We start from the raw sequence: 13,795 nt of genomic DNA on the forward strand, positions 1-13,795 counted from the left end.
TCATCAAATGTGCAATGCGCACACTCGTTGTACTTCGCGGGGGGCGACTCTTCTGTTCGACAGAGCGAGGCGTTGGAAGCATACGCCATTTTGGAAGATTGTTCGAAATTCAGTTTAATAATTGTAAGTATTCCCGGATTCCAGATTTACAACGTTAAGATTTCAACATGTCTGTAAGGCGTCAGCTAAAGAACGTGGTGAACAACTATTCTAATGCTGAAGTAAAAGTTCGCGAAGCAACGTCGAACGATCCTTGGGGACCATCAAGTTCTGTCATGACTGAGATCGCTGATGCTACTTACAACGTGGTTGCCTTTTCGGAAATTATGGGGATGATTTGGAAAAGACTTAATGACCATGGAAAAAATTGGAGGCACGTTTACAAATCACTTGTTGTTTTGGATTACATCATAAAGACTGGCTCGGAACGGGTCGCTCAACAGTGTCGGGAAAACTTGTACGCTATTCAAACTTTGAAGGATTTTCAGTTTATTGATAAGGACGGTAAAGATCAAGGCATGAACGTGCGAGAGAAAGCGAAACAACTTGTAGCGTTGTTAAAAGACGAAGATCGACTGAAGAACGAAAGAGCTCGTGCCTTGAAGGCGAAAGAGAGATTTGCACAAGCTAGTTCTGGGATCGGAAGCGATTCTCTGAAATCGGGTAACTTGCGAGATACAAGCAGCACTTCAGACATACGTTTTGACAGCACGACTGCATCGTCGAGTTCAGCACCGACAAGCCGTTCTTGGGAGCCTGAAAGGAAAGTCGTTGGTAATGAAATGGAGAACTGCCGACCGTCCAATGCAAATGAGGAGGAATTGCAATTGCAGCTTGCCCTGGCACTAAGCAAACAAGAGGCAGATGAAAAGGTCAAACAGACAGAAAGAGATGATCAGCGCTTACAGTTGGCCATCAGTCAAAGTAAGCATGAGGTAACCCCGCCAGAGCCAGCTCTATTGGACATGGCCAGTGGAGGAGCTCCACCACCTCCAGCGCAGGATACTTTTGATCCCTGGAGCTCTGGATCAGCAGCAGTAGCCCCTCCTCCTGCAATGCCTGTTCCACAACCTGATCCTTGGGGGAATACCGTTAGCTCTAGTGCTATCACCACTTCCAATCCCTGGGTACCTTCACAGTCACCCCCTCAAATGCCTGTTAGCACAGTGCCAAGTTTGTTTGCTGCCCCCAATGGTAATGTAGTTGTTGGAGCAATGTCCACCACAGACCCATGGGGTGAACCACCTGTACAACCTACCCCTCCTATTGCACCTGCATCCAGTGACCCATGGAGTGGAGGAATTGCATTCCCTTCTGCAACTGTTCCACAGCCCCAAGGCCCATGGGGAGCACCTCAAAGTCAGAGTTTCGACACATTAAACCAAACTGGGTTGGCAAGTGGATTAACAACCCAACTTCCTACTTCGGCACCATTCAATATCCAAAATCCACAGGACACAAAACCTGAGATTTTGAATAACAACTTTTCAAATCTTGTCAACCTCGATTCACTTGTCCAGAAACCTGAGCCTGTGAAGAATCCTTTCTTGTCCAGCCAACCAGAACCTAAATCCAAAAATCCATTTATGCAAGAAAAACCACAAGCACCAACGTTGAACCAGCTACGAGAGCCGCCAACAAACCCAACCCTGAACACTGTACCAAGTGTGGGTGGAGATATCTTGCTGCCTGCACCTCTCATCCCTGATTCTGGTCCAAGACCCCAGCAAACAGTTCAGAGCAATCCTTTCTTATGAACAGTAAAGGCAGGTAGTAGTAGGCTACAAAATCCGATGAGTTTGCTTCATTTCAACTTTTGTGATAACTAGTGGCTCCAGCAATTACCAGTACTTGCAATGGGTTAAAAGCATCTCATCTTGCATATATATCTGTAGAATTCCTCTCTTACATAGCCATTACTGTTCCAACTGTAGAAAATTTTTGTGGCACTTGTGACATCCTTCACTTCTCAAGCATGTTATGGCATGACTCAGATGAATTGCAAGCCCCCCCTCCCTCCATCCCCCTCCTCCACCTGCATAGTTAAAAACTGTTTCTATCAAATGTATCGCAGCTGAAGCACTAGAAAAGAACCAATGCATTCTTACGAAAGCCATGCAGCAGCCGTAACATTTTTAATGCATTGTTGACTTGGTTACATGTTTCATGTCATCACGACATCTAGAAACCTGGATTCTCAAGCAGACCAATGATGTTGAATATCACTGAGTAGTGAACTACTGGATGTGTTATCATTGACCCTCCAAAAGAGATTATACCCATGTCCTGAACAGATGAAAATCATATTTAATTAAGGCAATATTAAAGGAAAAAGGAAGTCACATAACTTGTTTCCTACAATAAATTTTCAACCGGCATTGCAGTCAACCATTCTGTACAGGTTCTTGTAGAGGATGACAAAGCAATATCAGAAGTAATTTATTTGATGTTTACTGTTTACTATAATATGTCATCTGAGCGGCCCATTTTTAGTTTCGTATCGCAAAAAGAAAGCACTTCCGGCTGGTCACGTGACCAGAATTATGTGACCTAAAACATTATGGTCATTAAGATATACGAGAAGCTCATGACCTGAAAGCATTTAACTCTGGTTCAGAGGTGGGATATTTTTTAGTTTAAGAATTTCCTTATTTGGATGTAACGTGGCTCCTGCATTTTCCCGCACGTGCACCTTTGACCTTATTTTTGTCTATATTTGGGTATAAAATAGGTGTCCTAAAACCCCCAGGTTTGTTTCAAGGAAAAGAGTTGCAAGTTACAGGCTTCAAGGTCATGTGCCTCTGGATATATTGGCCTGCCTGGTTGTAAATTTATTCAAATTTGGTCTGAGTAATATCCCAAAAAAAAAAAGGATAGTTTTGAAAATTTTCTTATGTGACAGCTAAACTTAAGGTCACGAAAGCTAGAGAAGGTCATGGAAAAAGTCATGGAATTTGAAGTGCGTAAAAGAGTGTGACCCCTGAATTAGGCCAAGTGTCATGCTTTAACATGCTCGAGTTGTAGCAAAAAAAGCCTGAAATGTTTATCCCATATTGCAAAAGAAATGTTGGCATTATACAGTATCTCAATATATGTTATAGTAATTATTATTGTTTAATTTCTCCTGTCACTTAATTTTAGACTGCTCGCAGTCCCGTCTGAGTTAGTCGAAACCGCCTGCTTTGGTCACACAAGCGAGCCGAGGGGAGAATGGTGATAAAGCGACATGTAGGAACTGCGCAATCTTCTGTAACCAACTCGTTCAGGATCACCAAAATCTGCTAATCTGATTAGTGAAGGTGATATGACAGATGGTTCTGCCTTTTTTATTGCTAATGTAAATAAACTCTCAAAATAACTAACAGTAACAGCATGGGAATATTTATGTGCATGTCGAATTCAATCAACTATTCGGAAAGGAAACTGCAGAAAAAACTACTGTATTTACTGTGAATTTAACAAGCGACACTCCAAGGAAAGCCGGTAAAAAGAGAGGTGGAAAACCTAAGCCGAGAGAGGCCTCAGATTTTTGCCAGATTTGTAGAATAAAATGTTAAATTAAATGTTGGAGTGTTTTGGAAAGTTTCGACGGTGTGGCATTCGTCTACAACTATTACACACGAAAATGTACTATAGAAGGGGTCGCTTCACACACTGCTTTTGTTCGAACTCATTCAAACACAACTGATTAATAATCGTCCAGAATGGTGATCAACAAACAGAAACACAGTGACAGAAGCCCAAAAAGATTTTTCAAACGCAAGAAAAAGGCTCTGGGGATTAAAAAAGAATGACAGATAACATTTTATGACATATTATGGACACTTTGCTGTGAAAGGCTTTTTTTATCGCACAAATAATCACAGAGCTTGGTTGCGTCCATGGTTGATTGAGAACAGAGGAGTCAATCCTTGTTTAGAGCCATGTCCTTTAACAAATTCCCCTTCTTTGTGAAGGCAATATAATCATTCAAGTAAATCTGGTCTGGTTGGTAGCACAGCCATAGCATACTTGCCCGAAAGGAGAGCTTTGGCCGCAAGTTCCTGCTCTTGTTTGGGTTCAATGTTAACCATTTGAAGGGATAAATGATCGAAATCTATCATTAAAGCCATATCTTGCTTATCTTTTCCTGTGATTGAAGACAGATTGGCATCACAATCTGACAAGTAATTAACTTGTCAAAAAAATCTGACAGTGGTTCATTGTCAACGGACCAATCTGAATTTCCCGTTGTTGGTGCAATGGGAGATTTTGAACGCATCGGTTACAGAAGATCGTGCAGTCCCTACATTTTGCTTAATCACCATTCCCCCCTTGGCTCATTTGTGTTACCGAAGTGGGCAGTTGGACTAACTCAGAAGGGACTGAGAGCAGTCTATGGTTTCATTCATTGAACTTATCAAATGCAATTTTAAAAATAATAATATTGAATTCCACAAACTGTAATACTGTAACAGTGGATGGCCCAAGAAATGTAACAAGACTTAGTGATTTCCTCTGTAACTTAGAAAAGTTATGGTATACATGTGCTTACCAGTAAATTTTAATCTTGAAAGTACTCAAAATTTAATGTAGGTGCATTAACCAATACCTCCTGAGACATTATTACTATTGTTAAGCTGTTATTTTTAAAGGCTGCTACTTTTGGCAGTGATTTTTTGTTTTTAGTTGGGGCCATCTTTTGCCCCTGCATTTAGTAGAAAAGTGAAGTGCTATTACTTTCAGCAAGTAGTTACAGAGTGGCTGTTACTTTAACAAATCTAGGCTACATTTACTTTGTATTGATTCGTGTGGCAAGAGTTAACCACTGACATTTTTTGCTGAAATCAAAGAAGGACTTTGTTCGAAAGTAGATTTTAATTAACATGAGAAAGTTTGGACTTTGAATGTTGCTAATCAGCCAAAAGAGGAGACTTCAGTGCTTGAGATTCAACTAAAACCAACATAGGTTTAAGGATTTTGTAACCTTTGATACTCTTCAGTCAACCATAGTTTTTTTTAGCAGTAGGCTAATTGGCTGGACTTAGAGGAGAAATTTGTAATTCAAAAAACTGAGAGTTTTATTTTGAGCTGTGGAGCAACTGTTTCAGCAATGTTGTCAAGATGAGGGTTTTCTTTTTTTGTTGCAGGAAAGGCCTTCAATGGTGTGGGAAATATGGGGCACAAAATTTAATGATGGTGCTGTAAATACACTTCAAAATTACAAATAAATGCTTGTAACATAGGAAAGTTATAGTCAAATTTGTTTATGAATCTTTTGTATTCAATATATTGGAGACATATGGCAGTGTATGGACTGTTTCTTGGGTTCTAAGATTATCAAAATTGCATTGCTGTAAGGTTGAAATTTGTTTTGCACCTTGGCTTGGCAACAGATTACCCTTCTTTCTTTAATAGATATGACGTTGTCTTGTTCTAAAGACAAGTGGTTTGTTGTTGAAGATATCATACTGTAGAATGCAATTAACCTTTGGAGCATAATCTCATTTCCTTGTCCAAGAATTTAATCAATTTTAATCAAGCAAACCTGCAGTTGTATGAGAATTTACAAAAGAACACTGCCTCCTTTTCTCAGGAACAAAGTGTGAAAGAGGGCATCTGTGATTTGTGGTTGATAATCACGTTTAATGACCTTTACGCTATTTCACCTAGAATTTTCAAAGACGTTCTTAATGGCTGTTCTTTTCTTTTGTTTGTATCAGCAGCAATGTCATGTGAGGTGTGGGATACCAGCTCATTAAATGTGGCACAACTGGAAATTAAAGTCTGTCATTAGTGCTGTATGGTGTCCACCTTGCTATGTTTATCATGTCTGTTTCCATAATTTCATGATTGAAATAGCCTCCCTTTCATGGAATTGTATTCCAAACATGACAATCAGATTTGCAGGAAAAAGAAAGTGGTGTTTAAAAATAGTGGTAAATTTGGGGGACAACGACATATCACTTTGGTGTTGGTTTTACATTTCTGATTACATATAGAGTTGTACTATTATGACAGAATTAATACCAAACCATCTTATGAAAAGTAAGTTAAGAGTCCGTAATGTTTAGACTGTGAGATTGATCGTTGTCTATCATGTTACAATGAAAAATGAATTTGTTTCCAGGTTTTTAAACTTCTGGAATTATTAGTTGGAGTCTTTTATTATTATGTACCAGTATTTTTTTCTTTGCATTTAGGTGCAGTCGATGTTTCTTTGCATTTCGGTGCAGTTGATGCAGTTGTGAGTTTAAAATTTGTACCTCTTCTCAACCTTATTTTATCACACTACAAACAGTGCTAGTGTATTTAACAACTATTCACCTAAGTGGAGGTGTCTAGTCGCTTACCGGGCCGCGAAGCGGCGAGGTAAATATCCATCACTAGCCACGAACACTGAGGTGAATAGTTGTTTTAGTATATCCTCAAACAGTGAGATAATATAGCACAAAAACATTTTAACTCGTTTATACCTGCAAAGATCATAACATTTTCGGGCCCAAATTTCGCTCAAATTGCTTGGAGGTGAATGGCAAAGGATATCCGGAGTTTGAGTACCCTATCAGCGCGCGCGTTCAACGCTGTCCACTGTTTTAGTATATACTAATTAACAATAATATTATTATTCCATTAGCGCGCGTTGGATATGGGATGATAGATAGCCAACGAGGCGCGTAGCGCCGAGTTGGCTATAATCATCTCGTATCCAACAAGCGCGAGTGGAATGATTGTTTTATTGAAAACGCCCCCAAAATATAGAAAACTAGACTACAATAAAAATAAAAAGGCCCAAAAACTCACGCATATGCATGCCGTTTTTGTAGATCATGGTATAATGGCTCATAACCCATGATGGCTTAGCCAATAAAAACTCTCGAATTGCATTATCCAATGATCCAGTTTTTAATAAAGATATATATATATATACTGTTCAAAAGGTGGATAATTCTATCTATTGGATAGCCAATATTCCAAGAAAATAATGGTCCGTCCCCTACACTCTCGATTCTAAGAAAACAGAAGACGTGGGACCCGTTTCTCGAAAGTCCTGCTGGGATGCTTCCCATTTAGCCAAGAATCCCGGAAATTTCGGTTAAATGTCAAGTGGAGCAGCCCCTCTTCCATTTTAACGATTCTTGCGTTTCCAGGCCGTTTTCGGCGAAATTTTTCCCGGGTTGTCGGAAAACTTGGAAAATCGCTTACCATTATGCAATAGGTGGTTTGCAGCCAATCTCATCCGGGGACACAGATAATAATGCTGCAATGTACAATTGATGGTTGACGAAGAAAAGGAGCTTATGAGACATCTTTTGTTTTCGTCCACCAACATGGCGGCGATGACGTTGCGTGAAAACCACCTATTGCCACCCAACAGAAATTTTTCATCAAATGGTAACCTGAAGCACCCCTGATAACTGAAACTGGTGTTTCAGTATGTTTTTAAGATAAGTATATGCAAATTTGTATATTATTTTACTTTAAAGCTCGGCCTTCTTAAGATAAGAGAGAAGAAGTCTTTTTCGATATATTAAAATTCAGCTTGATAGTGAGTTAGTGAGGACAAAGATAAAGGAAAGTGGATGATTTGCAAATATTTTTCACATTCATACCAACGTGTTTCTATTGTGTTTGTCCTCACTGCTTCACTATGAAGCTGAATATTTGATATTTCGAAAATGGCCTATTGCGACACCCGAAAAGTTTCGGGACTTTGAAGAAACGAACCCCTGGGCTGAATCCCAGCTCATGCTGAAATTATTCCGCAGTTGCCTTGGTCTGGTCATAATCGATATATGGAGATGGTCGGAGATGGTAATGAAACTGTTCACGTTTTCGGCCCTGGGGCCTGTTTCTCGAAAGTCCCGAGAACTTTTCGGGCCCGAAAAGCCAGTCGTCAAACTGATATCTGCTTATTTTTAAAAGCTGATCCTTTAACATGTTTTTAATGCAAGAAAAACTGAGAGGATTGCGAAGTTTGATGGCTTGGAACCTCGGAGTGGCGAAGATATAAAGGGAATTGTGGAACCCAAAATAGGCCCGAAAAGGGACTTTGAGAAACGGGCCACAGATCACGCACAAGCCACACCCTTTTCTAAAAGACAGCCAATCAAAGTGTCGATTAATTTATTCCAAAGTCAGTTGTGAACTGAGGGCGAAAGATTGTGCATGGTCACGGTCAAGTTAACATGAAACTCGATGTCACTGGTCTCGAGAGTTTCGTCAGTAACCAGTCCATCTATGTGAACTATGGTCTGGTCCAATTTTTAGTCTCCAGGCGCCTATCGTCTAAGGGATGGAAACTTGTGCAGCCGAATCGATCGCTTTTCGGGTCTCCCGATGCATGACTTCAAAAAGCGCATTTTTCTGAAATTTAAAAACTGCATTATGTTCTTAATTGACTGCTCCTTTATAACGGGGTTTTTTCAGGACCAATAAAAACATAATAAGGAAAAAAGGATTCCCATATTGCAAGGGGCAGGTCACTTGGCAATTCACAACGCAGTCGAAGACTACACCAAACAAACTTTAAAGGAAAAAAGAAGACATCTGTTTAACCAAAGAATCGGTTAATGCTCGCAGAAAGGAAGTCGTCAAGGATGAGCGCTCATTTGATGTTGGTTTGAAATTCTTTTGAATATTCGTCCTCTTTCTTCAGGAAATAAAGCTACTCTTAACACGTCTTTTCACATTACCCCGGCAGTTTAGGGATTTGTCGTCAGGAGCTCCTGGTGTCATGTTTTTGGGGGCCACCAATTCGCACACAAGCCGCTCTTCCTGGACAAAGGTCCAATGTAATCTGTCAGCTGATCACTGAGTTTCCACAATGTCGAAGCCTCGCCGGAATGGTTTCACGTACACTACAGTCACTTTCTCAGCCAATACTAATTCCGTTCAAACCGAATAAAACCAACGAACTTATAAACAACCACTAGCAAATGTTTTATTTATCATAAATGCTCTTCCAAAGATCCACTTGGAGTCCACGCTTTGGACCCACCTTTCGGGTTGATGTCCACAGTGCTGTAGCAGCTCTCGTAACGTATAATGTGATTGGCTCGCTACCCTAGCCAAAAACAAGACCAAACAAATGACTATAGAAGCTGCTTACGGTACCAAACAATAGCAGGTTGCCAGAGCTGCTACACGACTGGTCTAGAGGCCCGGGCCTTAACTTCCCCTCCCCAATTGCAAGGGACTGTATCACCGCTGTATTTACAATCACATTTTAAATCTTTAACTTAATTTTTCCACGTAAACGCTTCTCCATTTAGGAACTTTATCTTTGCACCTCTAGTCTTCCGCAGAGTGAGCAGAGGATAGCTATATAGCCCATTTAAGATTTCATATTGGACCTTTCGTCGTTCAAGCAGCAGTTTTATGCCACACAAATCGTGCTGCACTTATGCTTTACAATTTAGTACACTTCAAGGCAGCTTCTCGCCAATCATGTTAACGTTCTGAGACGCTCTGGCCCATACATTTAATTAAGCCGCTGGATTAATTTGTTTCATCGAGGGGGCCAGCTAGTGGGGAGGAATATAATTATACTTCTGCATGCTGACGTCGAGACAATCACATTAAACTAATCATCACGTACGTCTATGCAGCGCTCATTTTTTGTCCAACCGGATGCTTTGTGATGTCTAGTGATACAATTTTCACCTAACTGGAGCTCGTTCACGCAGTGACTCCTTAGTTCTGGTTCGACAAGAAGACCCAGAAATCCCGCACTCAGTTTGCCCAATCCATCACCGAAAGTCAGTAAACCTAGAGCAAATTCTTTTTTCCTTTGATCGCTCACTTCATCAGAAACTGCATAAGCAGAGTTAACGTACATTGAACCGGCCACAAGCCCTTCAGTAAAACAGAGAGTTAAAATGATGGAAACGTGTGGAACAAAACGAAACCACGAAGCAGCGAGAAAGAAAAACATGTGCGCGATCTCCACCAAGGCTAAGATCCAGGTTCTTCGGATTCGCAAATGAGGGACCACGTTGGAACAGGTACAAGAGAGGACAAAAATATAGGACCTACCAAGAAACTTGCCCAAGTGATAGCAAACAATGTAATATTGGTAATGATCCCGAGGGCTAAAGGACGAGTTGGAGAACGCGAGGGTAGTAATGATCCCTTGATTGGACAGATACTCCGCAAAGTATGTTAGAAACAGAAACAAGATGTAGGGCGAAATTTGCTTGGCTACCAATAACTTTTCTCTCAAGGTTAAGGCGTCCTGTTGGATGGCCGTGAGTTTCGAATCATCGCAGTCGGCTGAACTCGTCAATCTGGTATATGATACATCTTTATGTTCTTCACTCTTTGCACTGGCTACGTTGTTGTCTTTCTTGTCCAAGATCCAATACAGGATAAACACCAGGAATGGCCAGGCAAAGGTGGTCATGATTGTTATTTTTGGGCCACGCACAGCCAGGTTGTCAGTCCTACAACGCAAATTAAATTAATTTGAATCAAGATATAAACTCCTACTCAAGAGTGAATTTGGTATCAGGCCCGATTATACAAGGTGCATCGGCCAACGTCAAGAAATTCCGAGTCGCCTAGTTCTCAAGTCGGTCCCTTCGATGGTTTCTTGTGTCTTAATGGTTTTTGCCCTCAGCTGGTGAGTAATTCAGATTGATCTCACTGGATGCGGAAAAACATTTGCTTCCTTTGCACACTATGTGACGACCCCGATGAGATTATCCAAACCCGGTCTGGAACTCTTTGCATTCGTGCAAGTATGCGCACGGTCATGTTCAATTTGGGTTCATTATACATGTACACTCATGTCAAGTTTAAGTACAACAGAAGCTTCACTAAGCTTTTCACTTCTACAACTATGACACCTTATGTGAAACATCTTTAACACAACAACAACAAAAACAACAACAACAACAACAACAACAACAACAATAATAACAATAATAATAATAATAATAATACCCTAGATTTGGTGTTACTCAAATGAACATTGTATTTGATTTCCCAGCAGGTTATAATAAACAGCTTGTAATTGACTTGGATAAAACAGGTACAAAGGACAAAAACAATCTAATTAGGCAATGCCAGAAATGGGTAATCTCACAGAACCGCGAGATCGTGAAAGCAGTCTATTTCGAGTCTATTCATTGAACTGACTTTCCACACATTATAGACACTGTCCATCTTAAGCCAAAACATAATTAATTGAGGGGAATAGTTTGGAAGCTCGGCAAACATCAAAGGAGCACACGAAGATGCCAAGATTTAGAATGGAAAGTCCACAACCGTGCACAATCTTTTGTTTTGCGCTCATACACTATGCATGAATTACGCAACCAACACGTTTCTATTGGTTAGTTCCTCTGTACGGAGTAAATAACTATTGAGTTTTGTGCACGGTCAAGGCCAAAAAAGAGAACAAAACTGAACCTACAACAAAGAAATTTGTCGGGTTTCATAACCATTACCCTCTATTAACTATGGTCAAGAGTATTGCTTTGAATTGTAAATTCCGCATATTCTTTGTAAAGTTTGAACTACTGAAAGTTTAGGAGAAACGAAATAATAATAGCAAGGCTTCGTAGCAGCACGAAGAAGGATATTGCTTTGATGAACCACGCGATGGTCTTGACGTTCATTTTTTAATGAAGACAATACTTGTTTCGGATGAGACATCATCCATCGTCAGTTGTACAGTGAGAAATAAAAGGAAACTATGCAATAAATAGTACAACAAACTGAGATATTAACGAGAATAATTAAGGATGAAGGCGCGAACCCAAAGAAGAAAGAGTTAAACTATTTAAGCTAAGAAAGAAGACTAATTAGGGATAAATTAAGATGTTTGACCTGGGAATTTAAAGACGGCTGCTTCCTGAAAGGATGCGCATGGCTTCCTTGATTTTCAATTGGAATCTTGTGGAAGTAGAGTCGAGAATTTCGAAACAATCTGAACAAAGGGAGCGACAATTTCCAGAACCTCTCAGGTGTTTTAAGATGTGGGAATGTTTGTCAGAGGAGAGATGTTCTCGGATGCGAGTGGCGAAGTGTCTGCTGGTGGACGAAAACAAAAGATCTCTCGTTAGCTTCTTTTGTTCGTCCACCAGAAGCCGTACATTTTTCCATTGTTATTGGTGTCTCCGTCCTATACGTCGTTGAATAAAGTCAATGAAGGAAACTTTGGATAGACTGAAACGACGTGGCGAAGAAAGGACCTCAATTCAGTCTGCGTTTTAATTAAATATCATGATTTTAGTTTTTCATTATTTCTTTGTTGAAGCTTATTGGGGAGGGGTCATTTGTGACGAGATAAAGTGACTGGTGGAAAAGAAAAAGGTTCAAAATGGAACAATCGTGAGTAAATGTACGTAAAGCCGGATAATTAGAGTAATGGGACACGATTAAATTGGGTATGAACTCACCTGTGTAGTACAGTGGTCCCAGAAGCGAAGCAGCGCCAATTCCGGCCACAAACGCACTTACAGTAGTATCTTGATAAGAAACTGTTAAGGCAAGGAAAGTTATTTCTCCAACGCTTGTACCAGACTCAACAACACTTACCCCAAACAGTCGCCATTGAACGTCCTCGACCCATACGACAACAACTAGTCCAGTAAGAAGTAAACACACCACGATACAAGTCTTGCACAAATAGCTACACATTTGTAGAAACCACGGGGCGAATGTCTTGACAGCGAGTACAGGCAGAGCAATGGCGATTATCACACTAGTTGTAGCGATTCTGCTGCCCGAGATGATATCTTCGGCCGCCGTTAGGCACATTTCATCAAAGATGAACAACAGAACTCCAAGAAAAAAGAAACATACTGTATTTTTAGCTTTCTCTTTGGGAGGTGAATTCTTGTCATCTACGTTTTCAATTGTCTCCATCACTGGAAGCTGGAGTTAAAGAGATGTCTAGTTTCTTACAACTCTCACTGACTGATCATTTGCCGACGAACGTCTGCTTTCTCGTATGCAAATTATGTCTTTTCAAACGATATCGAAATAATGTAATGACATCCCTCCCAGCTCATTAGCATTAAAAATGGCATAGTGATTATCCCTGAAGAGCAAAAGTGAACAGGGTATTACAAAAACGTAACTGAAGAGGTTTTGCGGGACGGTTGGCGGATCAGTGGACGGTGCCATTCGGTACGGAAATTCTGCAGTCTAGATCGTTGTTGGAGCCCTATTAACTGTGAAAAATGGCCTACATTAAGTGAAAGCTTAACAATTATCTATGAATAGGTTTATGCGATGATGCGATAGGTGATGACGACAACCGTGCTCAAGTTGCAAGAAATTTCGTCGTTGAGAGGGGCGTCGAATAGAATAGAACCGACGGCTACCTCTGGCAACAGTTGCGGCAAAAAAATTGAGTTTCGGGGTTTGGTTCAATTAAGAGGCAATTTTTCGCTAATGAGTTGCAACGAAATCGCCGGAAAAAAATTGCCTTCGTCTTTATGAAATTTAAAACAAAAGTCAACACGTCCTCCAGTTTAAGAAATAAAAAACAAAACACAGCATTTCTTTGGTCTCTGAATTTTAATTCGTTAACAGAAAAGTGAAAAAACAAAAAAAAGAAAAAACAAATAGACAATCAAAATAAGATAATCGCCTATCAGAGCCTAGGAATTTCTCACTGTTTTGTGGTGGTCGGCTGATTGTTTCCATGGGTTTACCTCGGTGTAAAAACCTGTGAAACTTTTTCTTCGTTTTACAAAGCTGTCAAGTCTTAAAAGTTTCCAAAGCGCGAGAGCTTTGGGCACAGTGTTTTTTGTGCCGGAGGCATGCTCCGCCGGAAATATTTTGAAATTTGCACTTCTCA

General features: G+C 40.4%; 1 protein-coding gene and 1 pseudogene across 6 annotated transcripts; one reads left to right on the forward strand and one right to left on the reverse strand.

Moving 5' to 3' along the window:
* Positions 1–50: 50 nt before the first annotated feature.
* LOC138058992 (epsin-2-like) lies at positions 51–5,780 on the forward strand. 6 transcript variants are annotated; one of them, XR_011134131.1, is made up of 2 exons: positions 51–3,299; positions 5,706–5,780. XR_011134131.1 is itself a non-coding variant. In XM_068904479.1 (2 exons), exon 1 carries the CDS (start codon positions 168–170, stop codon positions 1,755–1,757), a length of 1,590 nt encoding a protein of 529 aa, XP_068760580.1. In that variant the 5' UTR covers positions 51–167; the 3' UTR covers positions 1,758–1,770; positions 5,706–5,780. The 6 variants fall into 6 exon arrangements, 4 of the variants coding, with proteins under 4 accessions (XP_068760580.1, XP_068760577.1, XP_068760579.1 ...); XR_011134130.1 differs by lacking the exon at positions 5,706–5,780 and adding an exon at positions 5,130–5,229; XM_068904479.1 differs by having other exon boundaries at positions 51–1,770.
* Positions 5,781–9,418: 3,638 nt separating this feature from the next.
* LOC138058993 (uncharacterized) lies at positions 9,419–12,927 on the reverse strand (annotated as a pseudogene).
* Positions 12,928–13,795: the final 868 nt, after the last annotated feature.

The sequence above is a fragment of the Montipora capricornis genome, chromosome 8, assembly GCF_036669925.1.
Source record: "Montipora capricornis isolate CH-2021 chromosome 8, ASM3666992v2, whole genome shotgun sequence".
Classification (NCBI taxonomy): domain Eukaryota; kingdom Metazoa; phylum Cnidaria; class Anthozoa; order Scleractinia; family Acroporidae; genus Montipora; species Montipora capricornis.